Source organism: Haemaphysalis longicornis, unplaced genomic scaffold (assembly GCF_048455015.1).
Source record: "Haemaphysalis longicornis isolate Haplotype H1 unplaced genomic scaffold, Haemaphysalis longicornis Haplotype H1 scaffold_9, whole genome shotgun sequence".
Taxonomy (NCBI): domain Eukaryota; kingdom Metazoa; phylum Arthropoda; class Arachnida; order Ixodida; family Ixodidae; genus Haemaphysalis; species Haemaphysalis longicornis.
The window spans coordinates 30,659,368-30,672,322 of NW_027526460.1; the positions used below are offsets into that span (position 1 = coordinate 30,659,368).

Genomic DNA, 12,955 nt, shown 5'->3' on the forward strand with positions numbered 1-12,955 from the left:
ACGATCAATGCCTCCTATACACCGACGCTTCATGCACAGGAACGCATGGAGTCACTGCGTGGACCAGCCCCACTCATCCCAGCATCGAAGGCAGTATTCCCTACGCCTCTGCCACATGCACCCCAATCCTGCTGGAATTGCAGGCTATCCACGACGCCCTACTATGTGCAGCCGCTTCCAATGAAGACTTGAATACCATCAATCTTCGTACCGACTCTACGCAAGTGATCCACTATTTGAAACAGGTTGCGCAGACCCCCATCATCTGCCAACGCATCCACCAACTCCACAGCAAAATGCCATCCAAAGTGGTTGTGTCATGGGTTCCCGGTCACGCCAGTATTGCAGGAAATGAACGGGCTGACTTCCTGTCACACAACTGCCCGGCCCCAACATCCCCCGCCCAGCTCCCAAGTGACCCATGGGCCACAAGAATGGCTGCCAAGGAGGACCTTCGACGCCGAACGCGTGCTCTCATACCTCCGTGTTCGGTTCTCCTCCCCCTCAATCTTACCAGGATGGAGGAGGTTGTACTACGAAGGATCCGACTGGGCGTGGCTCTTACTCCTGCCCGCACGAGTGGATGGAAAGGGGACTACCGAGGACATGTGAAATGTCCAACCTGCTGTGAGGAAACGGTTCCGGCAGACCTTCACCACCTACTATGGACATGCCCTGGAACTAAGGACATTAGAAGAAAATGTTTGATGGCAGCAGGCCTAAATTTGCGGCAAGACACGCATTACTATCGGTGGCTCCATGGTCCTGCCTACCGTTCCCTACTGGACTATATCCGGGAGGCCAACCTAGTTTCCTGGATATAGGTCGGACCCGCTTGGTGTCTACTAAGCCTTGAGGCTATTAAATAAACGAACAAACAACAACAACATGTCTGAGAAACATAGATGTCTAACACATATGTCTAAAATAGATGTCAAACATAGGTGTCTAAAAAGAAATTGGCTGGTGATTACGATACTCCCTAATGCGATATTTGGGCGCAGCAGCAGTGCGCTGAGGCAGCACTCACTCGCGGGTTCTCTCTACGGCAGCGATGATGCTAGCCTCTGCGACGGCGGCGCGAAGTGCGTCTCAGGAAGGGGCGGCGACCCGCGTCTTAGGCAGGGAACGCGCACCATCGTCACGCGCACGCCCCCTCACGTTTTCTCCAGCGTCGCGCAGACGAGCGTCTCGTGCGTGCACAACATACTGTCCCCCCCCCCCCCCCCCACTCCCCCACCGCACATTTTCGGAGAGCGCTCGCGCCGCCACTGCGAACCGCCCTCCCCTCACAATTTTGCGACACTCTCCTCCTTTGCTTTCATTCACTATTCGGTATTGCCATCGTTCACTCGGTTACGACGATGACGCGGCTCAGCCCAGAGACGGCCGCCAAAGGGCTGCGCCCTAAAACGCCATGTTGAAGTGCGGAATTCAAATTGTGGGAATAAATTTTATGGGACAGTTGCTTACAAATGCTGCGTACAATGACGGCTTATGATAAAAGTCAGTTTTATCGCTAATATGAACTCAGTGTTATTCCAGAGCTTCGTTCGTCACTGAGCTTGTCAAAATGCAAACTCCAGGAGCGTCCCGCTCATAGCCGTAGATTCGGCGAGACAAACTATAACACACGCGCATCTACGGAAGCATCGTATTCACGGTGCATCTTCGCAAATGCGCGAAGCCTTAAACTCACCTTACGAAACCTGCGAGAAAATGGTCGCTGGACCGTAACCATAACTTCCTCCAACGCGTCGCGTGCGAGAAATACGTGGTTCGTTTACACCGGGAACCTGGGGGAAAAGTAAACGTAAAAGTACTAGAGGTCTTCTACCCTTCACGTCGTGTGGGCTTAAAATGATATCAGTACCGTGCGGAGGTAAGATGCAAAATTGAGTGCGACAGGGATAGTAAAGAAGTTGGAACGACGGAAAAGAATAAAGTGCGAGCTGCATAAAATAGTGCGCCCGTCAGAGCGGCTCTTTCTCATCGCACAGGAGGAGAAGCGTGTACTTATGCTTGTGTTTTCAAGGGGGAAGGGAATGCGAAGAAAAGGCGGGCTCGTGGCATAAATAGCGCGGCCGCGCGGTATTCTCTCAAGCCAAAACTCGGATGCGAGAGACGAAGCAGCGCGTTACGCCGTGGACGCTGGGCGGAGACCAGGGCGGCGGTGGCTGGCACTGAGGATTACCCGCTGACTGATGCCGGAAGCGCGGGAACAAATGGCGCCAGAACACAAGCCTCGCGCGCTCGCCGCTTCTGCACGTCCTCCCTCCTTCATATAAACTGAGGGAGAATAAGGAAAAGAAATAGCTGGTCTTTATTCACAGCGAAAACAAAAAAGTAACTTCAAGGCAGAAGTTCTTGAGTAAAGAAGCAAGGAAGAAGTTTGAAGAAATGATATGATGGGAGAAGGCGTCTTTACGAGAGACACCTCAGCTTGGCGAACCACGGGATAGCGGAGAATGGCGTTTTTCTCGCGCCAGCGAAATCGCTCGGGAACTCGGTGCTTTATGGCACCAGAATTTAGAGCGAAGGGAGGCGAAAAAGAAGAACAAGGAAAGACATGATGGGAGGGCGGTGGCTATTTTTGCACCGCGCCGCGTTGAAGGCGTGTCGGGATGTGTTTCAGTGCCTTGCCCAATGTCCTAGACAGCCTACTTGCTTCTTGTTAGGGGGCTGCTGGGAATGTTTGTTCCGCTATTATTGGGCCGCGTTTTGAGCGCCGGCAAAATATCTAGGCCTATAAAGCACCTGTGTGACGTGAAAAGATCCGGAATGGGGAATGAGAGGCACCGGGAGGGGGCTTTTGCTAACCAAGCAATGTGTCTTGTTCCTTCGCTCACACGGTCACCAGCTAACGTTGTTATCGCTTTTGCCTTAACGGGCACCTTAGATGGTAATGTAAGCGTTTCACTCGCGTGAAATTTAACCATTGTCCCATAACCATGTGTTAACGTACATTCCTCCGTGTTTTTTTTTTTTTTTTTTTTTTTTAGAAGAACAGCTCACCTTTGACGGCTACTTCGGGGAAGGAATGGCTCCATCACGGTTTTCCTTGACGAGCGCAACAACCGCCCATCTAGCGATCCGTTCCGCTAACGCCCATAAATCCGACGGGCGCGCATATCGTTCCACTCGCCATACCACCTTCCCCTGTTACATTCCCCACTCGCCTGTTCCCGCTGTGTGTCTCTTCATCCCACACCCCGGTTCACGCGGGAAGCGAAAAATAGGGAGCCGCAAGCACGGCGCATGCGTGCAGATGAGTGTTTGTATTTAGCGCCAAAACGAACGCAGCGCAGAGCGCCCAAAGTGAGTTGCGAGCAGAATCGCGCATATAAAATATAGACGAGCACTTATGGAAGTATTCAGTTGTGTTGCCAGATTATGGGTGCGGAAATACTCGCTATCTGCTTCGTATTGTGAATAATACACGCACACAGACACACGCAATGTAAGCGAGGTTTTTCGTACAACTCACATGTCGTTACGCTCGCTGCAAGCACAGGTGCGCGCCAAAACGGTTTCTCGCACTTGACTGGCACGAAACATTCCCCTCCTACCTGGGTTGCTTTTTTCGCGGGAAATGACGATGAATGGTATGGAGCGCGCAAGTCTTCTGCGTGTATTGCCACCGCCGTCACCCCTGTCGGCTCGATTTTTGCGAAAGCGGACTTGTCAGCAAATTCGACGGGAAGCGAGCACCGTGCTGCGGGGATTCACCTTCTAACGCGTTTCGACGGGAGCCCCCGCAGAGCAGCTTTCGAACGTCGCTTCTCTTTACGCCGCCTTCAGTTTGTCCACCTGATTTATAGCTGTGCGTGTGTTTGTGTGTGTGTTCTCCGTGTTTGCAACTGACGCAGACGCTGTACGCACCGTTACAAACCACAGTTCTTTCACAACTATACTGTGAGGACTTTGGAACTCTGGGCGTTCATTTTTTCGCTGCTCGCTCTCCGGATGCCTTGTGTGTATACTCGAACGTACTCCTATCCGCATGAATCTTTTCTCTCTTCAACGTCCTTTCGAATTGGCGCTTTCTGTTGGAAAGGCTGAACGTCGGTGACCGCGCCATGTTTGTTATTGGTATGGGCAAGGGCCCGCTTGGTGTTTTTGAGTGAAAAGTGTCGGAAGGCGTTTCCCGCGCGGTGTATGCACCTGCGGTATGCGGTATTGACTGTTTTTATAACGGATTGTGTTCCTTTCTGGCATTATGAATTTACCGTTTATTTCAGCATTCCTACTGGCATACACCGAAAGTAGGCACATTGCGGAAGTGCACATGCAGTGTAATTATCATGAGCATTTCTTTAGGGAGGCAGGGTATGGGGTAATCGCTTTTTTGTAACTTTTTCTTGTAATAATTTAGCAAATTCGCAACGGCGACAGCACTAGGGCATTTTGTCTAGCATTGACATAAATATCATTTGCTTGCGGGGAACAAGCTTGCACAGCGAAATTACAAATTGCTTGGGGTATGTGTGGAAGCGCGCAGCTTAATCGTTTTGTGTGAGTAAAATCACGCTTCTTCCTTTTAAAATTCGTGGACTATGAAGGAAGTTGAAGCGGGGGGTAGTATTTACTTTCTTTTTGCTCTTTGAAAGGCGCACACGTGGATTAATTATTGTGCACGGTGCTTGATTCGGACGCCCTTTTTTAAACGCCGGCCACGTCTCCGTGGGTCCTGCGAAGTCTGTGTACCGCCCCGCAATCATTAGGCCGTTCTGTGGTGTCAAGGGTATAACAACACATGATTACCAGCGAAACCGAAACAAGATCAAGAGGAAGAACACTGGACGACGCTAGACTTCAACTGGATATTTATTATATGAGAACAACACCTATATGTGACGCATGCGGACTAAACATTACAATTGCGCGCAAAATTCACACGCTCAGTGCTAGCTTACTTCTCTGGAGATAGTCAACATCCTTGTCCGAGTTGTCAAAGGTGAGGGAATTGCTCGAGATAGTTTTGCTTGAAAGTATGCGACTTTCGCATGATTAAAAAAATGTGCGAAATTGAATTAGTTTCAGCATACGGGGTGGCGTTCTGAACCTAAATTGATAAGGGATTGCGTCGGTGCCTTGTTCGCAATTATTAAATAGGGGTAGTTAGGGCTGGGACACGTGTTAGTATCAGCTTAAAACAAAGTATTGAGTGAAGGAAACGACTCGCAAGAGCGCTAAAATGGAAGGAATTTCCCGAATACCGATCTACGTTATTTTTTTTCCTTGTAAGCAGCGGTGGGGCTTTTCTACTTTTGTCAGCATCACTGATTTGAAGCCGACAAATAATTGCTGGAATAACCCATTTCTCTTCAGTCATACTGGCCTTCTGTAGTAGACTACTAGCCTAATTCCTCGCTAACCTCATCAACGGTCAGTAGGGGTCCACTCAGGTGAGAGTTTGGCCAGAATTCGTCCGCTACTGCGAGCATTGCACAGCAGGAAGCAAGGTTTTCGTTCCAAGACATTCTCGAAGCTGATTGTTTCTAAATTTATGCGTTCGCTCTTTCATTTAGTTTCTGATTTACGAGACTGGAATCGAATATTGCTGATTTATATAACCGGAAAGTGTGGCTTCCCCAGAGACAGGAAGATGAGAAGGGGTAAAGAGGAGGAGCTGTTGCTTTGCTTAACGCGGATGCTTTCTACCGTCCCTCAAACAAGGGGTTGACGACTCCGCCGCAGCACGGGAGCATGAAAGCCGTCGTCGTCGTCGTTTTTGGCGTCGCTCTAGTCGGCGGCGCTGATTGGCGCGTGTTCCTCGGATGCTGGAAGCGCGGAGACCCCTTTCATTGTTCGCTCTCGGCAGCCGCTTAAAGGCCGCAGCGAAGACTTGGGATGTTTCTCTCCGGATGCGGCACCGCTCCTGGTCTCACCGCTGTAATAGCTTCAGCTGCGGCGTGTCGGAGCAGGGCGGCCAGTGCGAGGACGGCCCAGAAGATACCGCCTTGTTTGCCGGGCGCTGACAGTCGGCGTTTCACGCCGTCTCTCTCGCTCGTCGCCGCGACATCTCTCTTCCCGAGCGATGTCTATCCACGCCGTGCTTTTTGTGCTCCCTTATACTCACAACTCCCTGCTACCTCCAGGGCGGCGTCTCTTGCTTGGCGAAGGTTGGCGGATCCCTTTCTTCGCTTCCTTCCTTCCGGCTGGCGTCCTCGTGCATCACCCGCCGTGTACGGGATGTTCCTGGAGGTCTTTGAGGTCTGCGCGAGATTTACGTCTGCCAGGAGCACCGATCCTTTGTTAGCGCTGTCGCTGAGCTTCAGATGCGCGCGTGTTGTGATAACGTCGCCGCTTGCACGTAAGCCCAGGTTGCCGCGATTTGAGTAGTGCAGGCGTTACAGGTATAGCCACGCTACGCTGCTGCGGCAGCGGCGGCCAGTTTCGCGGGCTGCTACTCCGGCCAAGCTTGCGCTCTGATGTTGCCGTTATTATACCTTTGCGAAAATTGCCCAGAAAAGCGTTCTCGAGCTGCTCAATGCGTCACATCACTTCTTGGTCGCCACCGCTCATTCTACCCTGTTGCGAAGCAGGCGCCGTATCTTTGTTGTTTCTGGCATTATAGGCGATTCTCGAGGCTCCTCGTCGTCCTCATGGCCAGCTGCATCGTCCCGAGCTCTCTTCAACAATGTAGGCGTAGGACAGCATTCCGGTAACGCGAGCGTCGGCCTCGTACAGCGTAAATTTTCCGTTCACAACCGCGCTCGGCGAATAGTGGGCGCTAAGCGTTAGAACGGAGACCTACCTTATTAGCGGTCTGTAGCGGTCTTTGCCTTGCGTCCCGTCCGTCAACCTTTCGAGATATCCGCAATCCCATGAAAAAACGTTTCGAGATAAAGGGGGCAAATACATAGCGCTTATGGGAGGTTACATGCACGGTAAAACAAAGTTTCGACGTAACAGATATTTCGAGAAATCCGCCTTCGAGTTTTCGGGGGCTTGCTGTGTATGGTGTGCCCTTATAAAGATTTTTTTTTTTTTTTACGGTAACTCTTCGTGGTACCCCGCGCCTTACTCCAAATGCTTTTAGAACGCCCCGTCGACTCCGACTACTTTCCATTGTGATTCTCGTTCTTTTCCTAATACTCGGGCTGAGAAGGCGGGTTCGCTCAAGCTGGCGCCTTTTGCAGCGCATGAAATGCGCGCGTGATTGACTCCCGAAACGGTCGGCCATTGATGCGGGCTCACGCGTTCGCGCCGCCCTCCAATGATTGATGGGCGATAACACTGGACTCGCTTATTTTAACGCCTCAAGCGCGCCTCATTTTTTTGTGAGGCGTGAACCGGTTCCCCTGTACTTTTACTGGGCTGCCGGGCTCTGGACGGGCGCCGTTTGCATTCAGCGCCAAAGGTCCGCGAATTCGCGAACGAGCCTCGTGTTTTTGTTTCGTTTTTTTTTTTTTTTTTTTAAAGCGCGAACTCTCATCGCGCTTTTCGCTCAAACTTTTCTTGCTGTTATGGCTGCTTCTTCTCATTGCTTAGCACTGTTTCTTGTCGATTTTCAGGCACGTATTGCACGGGGCGCTCGCTTCGCGCAAAGAGAAACGAGGATTGATTGAAACAAATGTACTCTCGGGTGAAAACATCCAATACGTCGTCCGTCTTCTTTTTTTTCGGCCACTCGTGCTTGATACGCCGTTTCTGTTTTCTTTTCTTAGCTGCTTTGTCGCGTATGCTCGAGATTCCCCGGTGGATTAGCGTGTAGCATTTCCGCGTTTCGATTCAGCAGCTTCACCGGTGCGTTGATGCGTCGTCACACGTCAGTAGCGCACTTAATAAAACGAATGACTTGAAACTGGCGGGGGCTGTCTTTTGGCGCCCTTATTTTCGAAATGAGCGAGGAGCAAATAAACTCTGAGATTGAGACGGATGGAGGCCGTCTGATCCGCCTGCTTTGACTGCATCCGATTGGGGTCTGTAAACGCGAGCATGCGTTTTTTTGCGATGCAGCGTGTGAAGGGAAGGAACTGCTAGGACTTCTGGAGGGAGCCTCTGAAATTTGATGGTTTTGTTTGACGTCAGGCGTGACAGCGACAGCCGTTGCTTTAAAGCGTGGTAAATGTGGGATAGTGGACGGATGCTTTAGTTTTCTGGAAGAAATACAAGAACGAGCTCTTGATGCCAAGTCCGAATATCCGTAATAAGTGTTAAAAGTCGAGACACGTGGAAGTTACGAGCTGGTAATTAATAGACCGAGCAGGCGACGCGAGCGAGACATGATAGAGGCGTCACCGCGCGTGGCACTAGCCCAGGAGCTAGAATTTCGGTTGGATGATTTCGAAAATAGTTCGCTATAAAACTGCGCATTTTGTGACCGTGTTCCTGTCAAAAGCGTGATACGTAGCAGGCTTCCAGATTTACACTTTTTTTCGTAGTAAAGAACTTAATGTGAAGTAAACCATTACAGATATTCTCGCATTGGTGCGAGCCCGGTGGCGGCCACGTAGCTGATAAAACAGAAGCCCAGACAATTGTCTTGCTATATTAACTCAATTGCGGAATGTTAAATACATAAAAATACCACTCGGGGCTTTCAAAACCGCACTGCTTCATCCAAATACGCTTAAATCGAACTGGCTCGCTTAAAAGGTTTTAGTTAGCCCGCTTGATCGGTAGAAATAAGCTTATTGAAGTAGCAGTGTAGTTAGTTAAAGCTAACCTTGGAGAAGTTCGGCAATTTTTCCGACGTATTTTTTTTTATATATTTGGGCTGTTGCGGATGAACGACCGAGATCTTCCCCATAAAACTAAATGAGTTCGATCTAATGGATGTCGTGTTGTTCTTTTTCCATTGCCGGCGAAGAGAGAAGTGGACGGTGGTTTTCTTGGGGATGGCTGATTAATGAAGGCATTAAGCACAAGGCGCGCGGTGTTCCGTTAATCGACTTGTTAGCATCGTTAGGATTTCGAACTCTAAATCAACGCGAAATGGAAATTTTCTGGTGGATTTTCTTTTCGTGCGTTAAATTATTCGGGGAAGGGTCTTGGCTCTACTTCGCACCACCTTTGTAACTGGCGTGCGCGTCCACGTAATTTCGGATTACCCATTTGAATGGGTAATGGTAGCTGGCGAGAGCCATGCCAGTGTTCAAGTTGCGGGAAAAAAGTGTGTTCGTTTTGCCGTATTTAAGCAGAAGTATTTATCCGCGCCTGTCCTGTAATGTCGACCTGCAATATCTGTGCAGCGCGAATTTCTCGGCCTGTCAGATTGATAAGTGGGGAGTCCGAGACTGGTACTCACGTAAGTACAAGGCAGGGAGCACGTAGCCACAGCATCTGTTTCTCGCAACGTTTTTACGTTCTGTTTTTGTCCGTTTTATTGTCTTCGTTTTTCCATTTCGCGGTCCTGTTTCGTTCGTTGCTCTGTTTGTTTTCTTTTCGTTGTACACCAGTTTGTTCTTTGGTCTGCATCCGTTACAATCCTCTGTTGGTTTCCGGGCATGCCTCTTGTTCGCTGTCTTGAGTTTTGTACCATGGCAGGCGTCTTTATCATTCGGTACTTGTCCAAACTTGATTGCTTAGCAGGCTTCGGGAATTTTTTTCAGTGTAGCGGATCTTCGCGATTTGCCGAAACCGTGCATAGTGTTCTTATGCAGCTACAGGACTGGAAAGAGAAGGATAGTGTTACTTTCACTGCATATCTGCGGGGCGTATTCATCTCGCTTAATTTAAATTCGCACCGACTTTGCGTGTTGTTTCGGGTCTCGTGGCAATGCCTTAGTTAGTCATGAAAATGGAACTGTTTTCGTTCAGCGTGAAACTGGTCTCACCGAGCCGCTGCAGCCGTGTAATAGTTAGCAATACCAGCGCACCGAAAGCAAGGTTTTTTTTTACCTTTAACTAGGTTTAATCTGTCCGAGTGCGCTCGCCGCGTTTCGAGCTGGCGAGTGTCAGCTCTTGTTGGGGACACGGAAACAAAAACAGAGCTCGCAATGGGAAGAAGGAGATGGCTATTACTAAACGTTATTTGGGAGCCGTTTTTTTTTTTCTATGCCAGGCACTAACCGAGTTATCTACTTGCTTTGTTAAAGTTTTTTTCTTCTGCGCGCTTCGTTCGGTAAGGTTACCTGTGCTCCCATGTATAAGAGCGAAAATGGGGGTGGCGAATGCGGGGGGAGGAGACGGGTCGCCTAGGTTCCCCAGAATAAACACGGTGCGATACGCGTGGCAAGAATGCGCTTCACCGCGATAGCGAGCCGGTGAAGAACACATCGAGGAGCCGCTAATCTCTTAGAGGCGCACGTAAAAAGCTCGCGGAGACGCCGCGAGGCGACCGCCTATAGAGGTTATCGTTCGAGCTTCGCGACGCCGCCAGCGAGAGGAGATAAACTACTGTCGAGCGTCTTGTCACGGCGTGGACACGCTTTCCAGTGGCTGAATCGGTTGTGTGCTTGCTTTTCTTATTTTCTTAATCGCCTTTCGTAAGTTGTCTTTTTTTCCTGAGAATATATTTGCTCCTTCCCTCTCTCTGTCTTTGCCTTTGGCTGCGTGGTTGGCTGCCGCGTACAGCAAGCTTTTCTGGACGGACACGAAATCTCGTCCGAGGACGAACACAGGCGCCTTCGAAATTGTGTGCGCTACGCACTGCTGGTAAGTTTCATTTGGTGACGTGTTTGTGACGTACTCGTTGTTGGGCGTCCCTCTTCTTGTCGTGGGTCATTGTGGATCTCTGGCTGCCCCTTTCTCAGATTTGCGGATCGAAATTTCGCAATAATGCTTAGCCTACCGGTTGTTCAAGCGTTGCGTGGGTGCCCCTTCACGCTTGTTTCTCTTTTTCTTTTTTTTTTTTTTCTCGCGTGCCAGACATCGTGTCACGGTGCGTTCATTTATTGCTGAACAACAACAAATCTAGCTTTTTTGAGATTGATCGGATGTTTCTTTTTTTGCCATGGTGCCGTGGTACAGAAGTTAGTTCGTGCGGCTTCGGCAGCAAAATAGGGGAAAGGGATGCACGGCTGAGAATTTTACTTTTGGTAAGCGTCGGTGATGTGATGAACTGTGCTAACCGATGGAAGCGTACTCGCTGGCGGGTCCACCGTAACGTTGACCGTGGGATCTTCTCAGTGTCCGCGCCTCCTTTCCTTGTATTACGAACACTACTTGGAGACGTTCGGACGTTTTGGAGTCCCTTGTCCGCATGCATGTTGTCCTATAGTATTTTTTTTTTTAAAGTTTGAGCGCTTCTGCCGCTCAGGAACGGTTGTCTGCCGGAATCAATTGTGCAAAGTGGTTCGGAGTACTCTTTACGAGCCCGCTGGGTCGTCGTGTTCCGTTTGGCACCAGCGAAGAAGGGCTTTTTCTTTGCTCGGTTGTTCGGCGCTGTCCTTACTTGAGATTCTTTTCGACACTGTCGATATACACAAAATTCTCTTTCGCTTCTCATTGTAATACCGGAGGAAAAAAAAAAGGAATGTAAGCTGCTTCTTTTTTCTCCGTTCCTTGTGTCTCGGGCTTTGCATTTCAGCTTGCTGGTTTTTTCCTTGCAACCCACTTTCCTGGCCATTTATTGTTGAATTCTACACCTTTAATTATAAATAATGGCTGGGCTTGATTGGGGCCGTTGCGTCAAAATGTAACGGCACAGACAGAATCACGTGGGTGGATGCTCTACTGAAAACCTTTGGAAGGAAAAACGCGAGGAGGGTGTGGTCCTACCCCGCGTCCTCCCACTGCGCTTATGGAGAGTGCGCCACTGTATTGAAGGCCTGCCAGCGCGTTCGTCCACATTTTGCGGTTTCTCTTATAATTTATTGCCCCAATGAAGATATAACTTGCCGTTTTTATGCTTGTCAGTAGAATTTCCGTGTCCGAAAGCAGCACCGGCGTTGAACGCTGGTTAGACAAGAGGAAGAACTTACCGGGGACACTTGGGCACTCCTTACGATGTTATGATTGCGAAAGCAACGTGTCCCCTCGTGATCATTTTCACCTTTTTTTTTTTCTTCCGACTTTTAAAGCAAGGCTTTCTTTGCCTGACTGGTGCAGTCCATCGTTATACGCCAAAATGCACTCCAGGAACGCCAACTTACACAATGACCGCCTCAAAACAAAGAAAGAAAAGAAAAGAGCTTCCTGCGGTGTGAATCGAACCTCGGTACGTCAATCATGAAACCGTGGTCTCTCCGATGGCGTCATTCCTGCGCGGTCGAAGTAACCTGGATTTTGGACTTTGACTTTGACTCAGGTTGCTGGCGAAAAAGCTTCGCGTTTTAGCCGTCTTTCTCTTAGAGATGGGGATTTGATTTTTTTTTCTCCGTTACCATGACTCCCTAAACAAAGCGGGCTTTTGGTGAGAACTTTATTGCTATTCGCCCGATTGCCACTTCTGTTGTTAGCACGCGCAGATTACTCACGTAGGCCTCGGCACGTGTCTCAAATGCCTGTGCGACACGGCTGTTTCAGAGGCCTTCCGCAGGCCGTTGAACCAATTTTCTACCGAGTGCCCCATTGTAAATACAGAGGGTGAGCTGTGGACGAGAGTCCAATTGTCAATTGAAAGTTACCGTGTAGCACAGGCATAACACACGCTTTAAATTCGAAGGCCACCGCACATTCACTTTGTCCTACCTCAGTCAGCTAGGGTCGTCAGGCTGTGGTCGTCTCTCATTCCGTACGACCTGGGTTCGTACACCACCAGACAATTTTTTTCAACTCAATTACCATCTTTCTTAATGGGAGCCTCCCCGAGAAATTCAGCGTCGATCCGAGCATTCGCTGACCCGCTTGTGTTGTTTGTTGAGCCGTCGGCCATTTTGTATTCCATCTCTGGGCATGTCGAAAATCCGACGCCGTGGCCAAGTTAACTGATAGTTTCGCATCAGTAGATTCTTGCAATGTACGGTTAAACGCCCATCTATATAACTATATATACGGCTATCTATACGACTATTCATGTACGGCTATCCATCTATCCATCTATACTGCTAACAGCCATTTACTG

General features: G+C 49.6%; 1 protein-coding gene across 8 annotated transcripts in view; it reads left to right on the forward strand.

Moving 5' to 3' along the window:
- Window positions 1–12,955, forward strand: part of Dys (Dystrophin) — a 478,030-nt gene that overhangs the window by 278,742 nt on the left and 186,333 nt on the right. For 7 of the 8 annotated variants that reach the window (XM_077685804.1, XM_077685803.1, XM_077685806.1 and 4 more), the window contains one exon: window positions 10,525–10,605. The exons of the other annotated variant lie outside the window; for it this stretch is intronic. In XM_077685804.1, coding sequence (XP_077541930.1) covers window positions 10,525–10,605 — 81 coding nt within the window. The remainder of the gene's footprint in view (window positions 1–10,524; window positions 10,606–12,955) is intronic. 8 annotated transcript variants of the gene reach the window in all.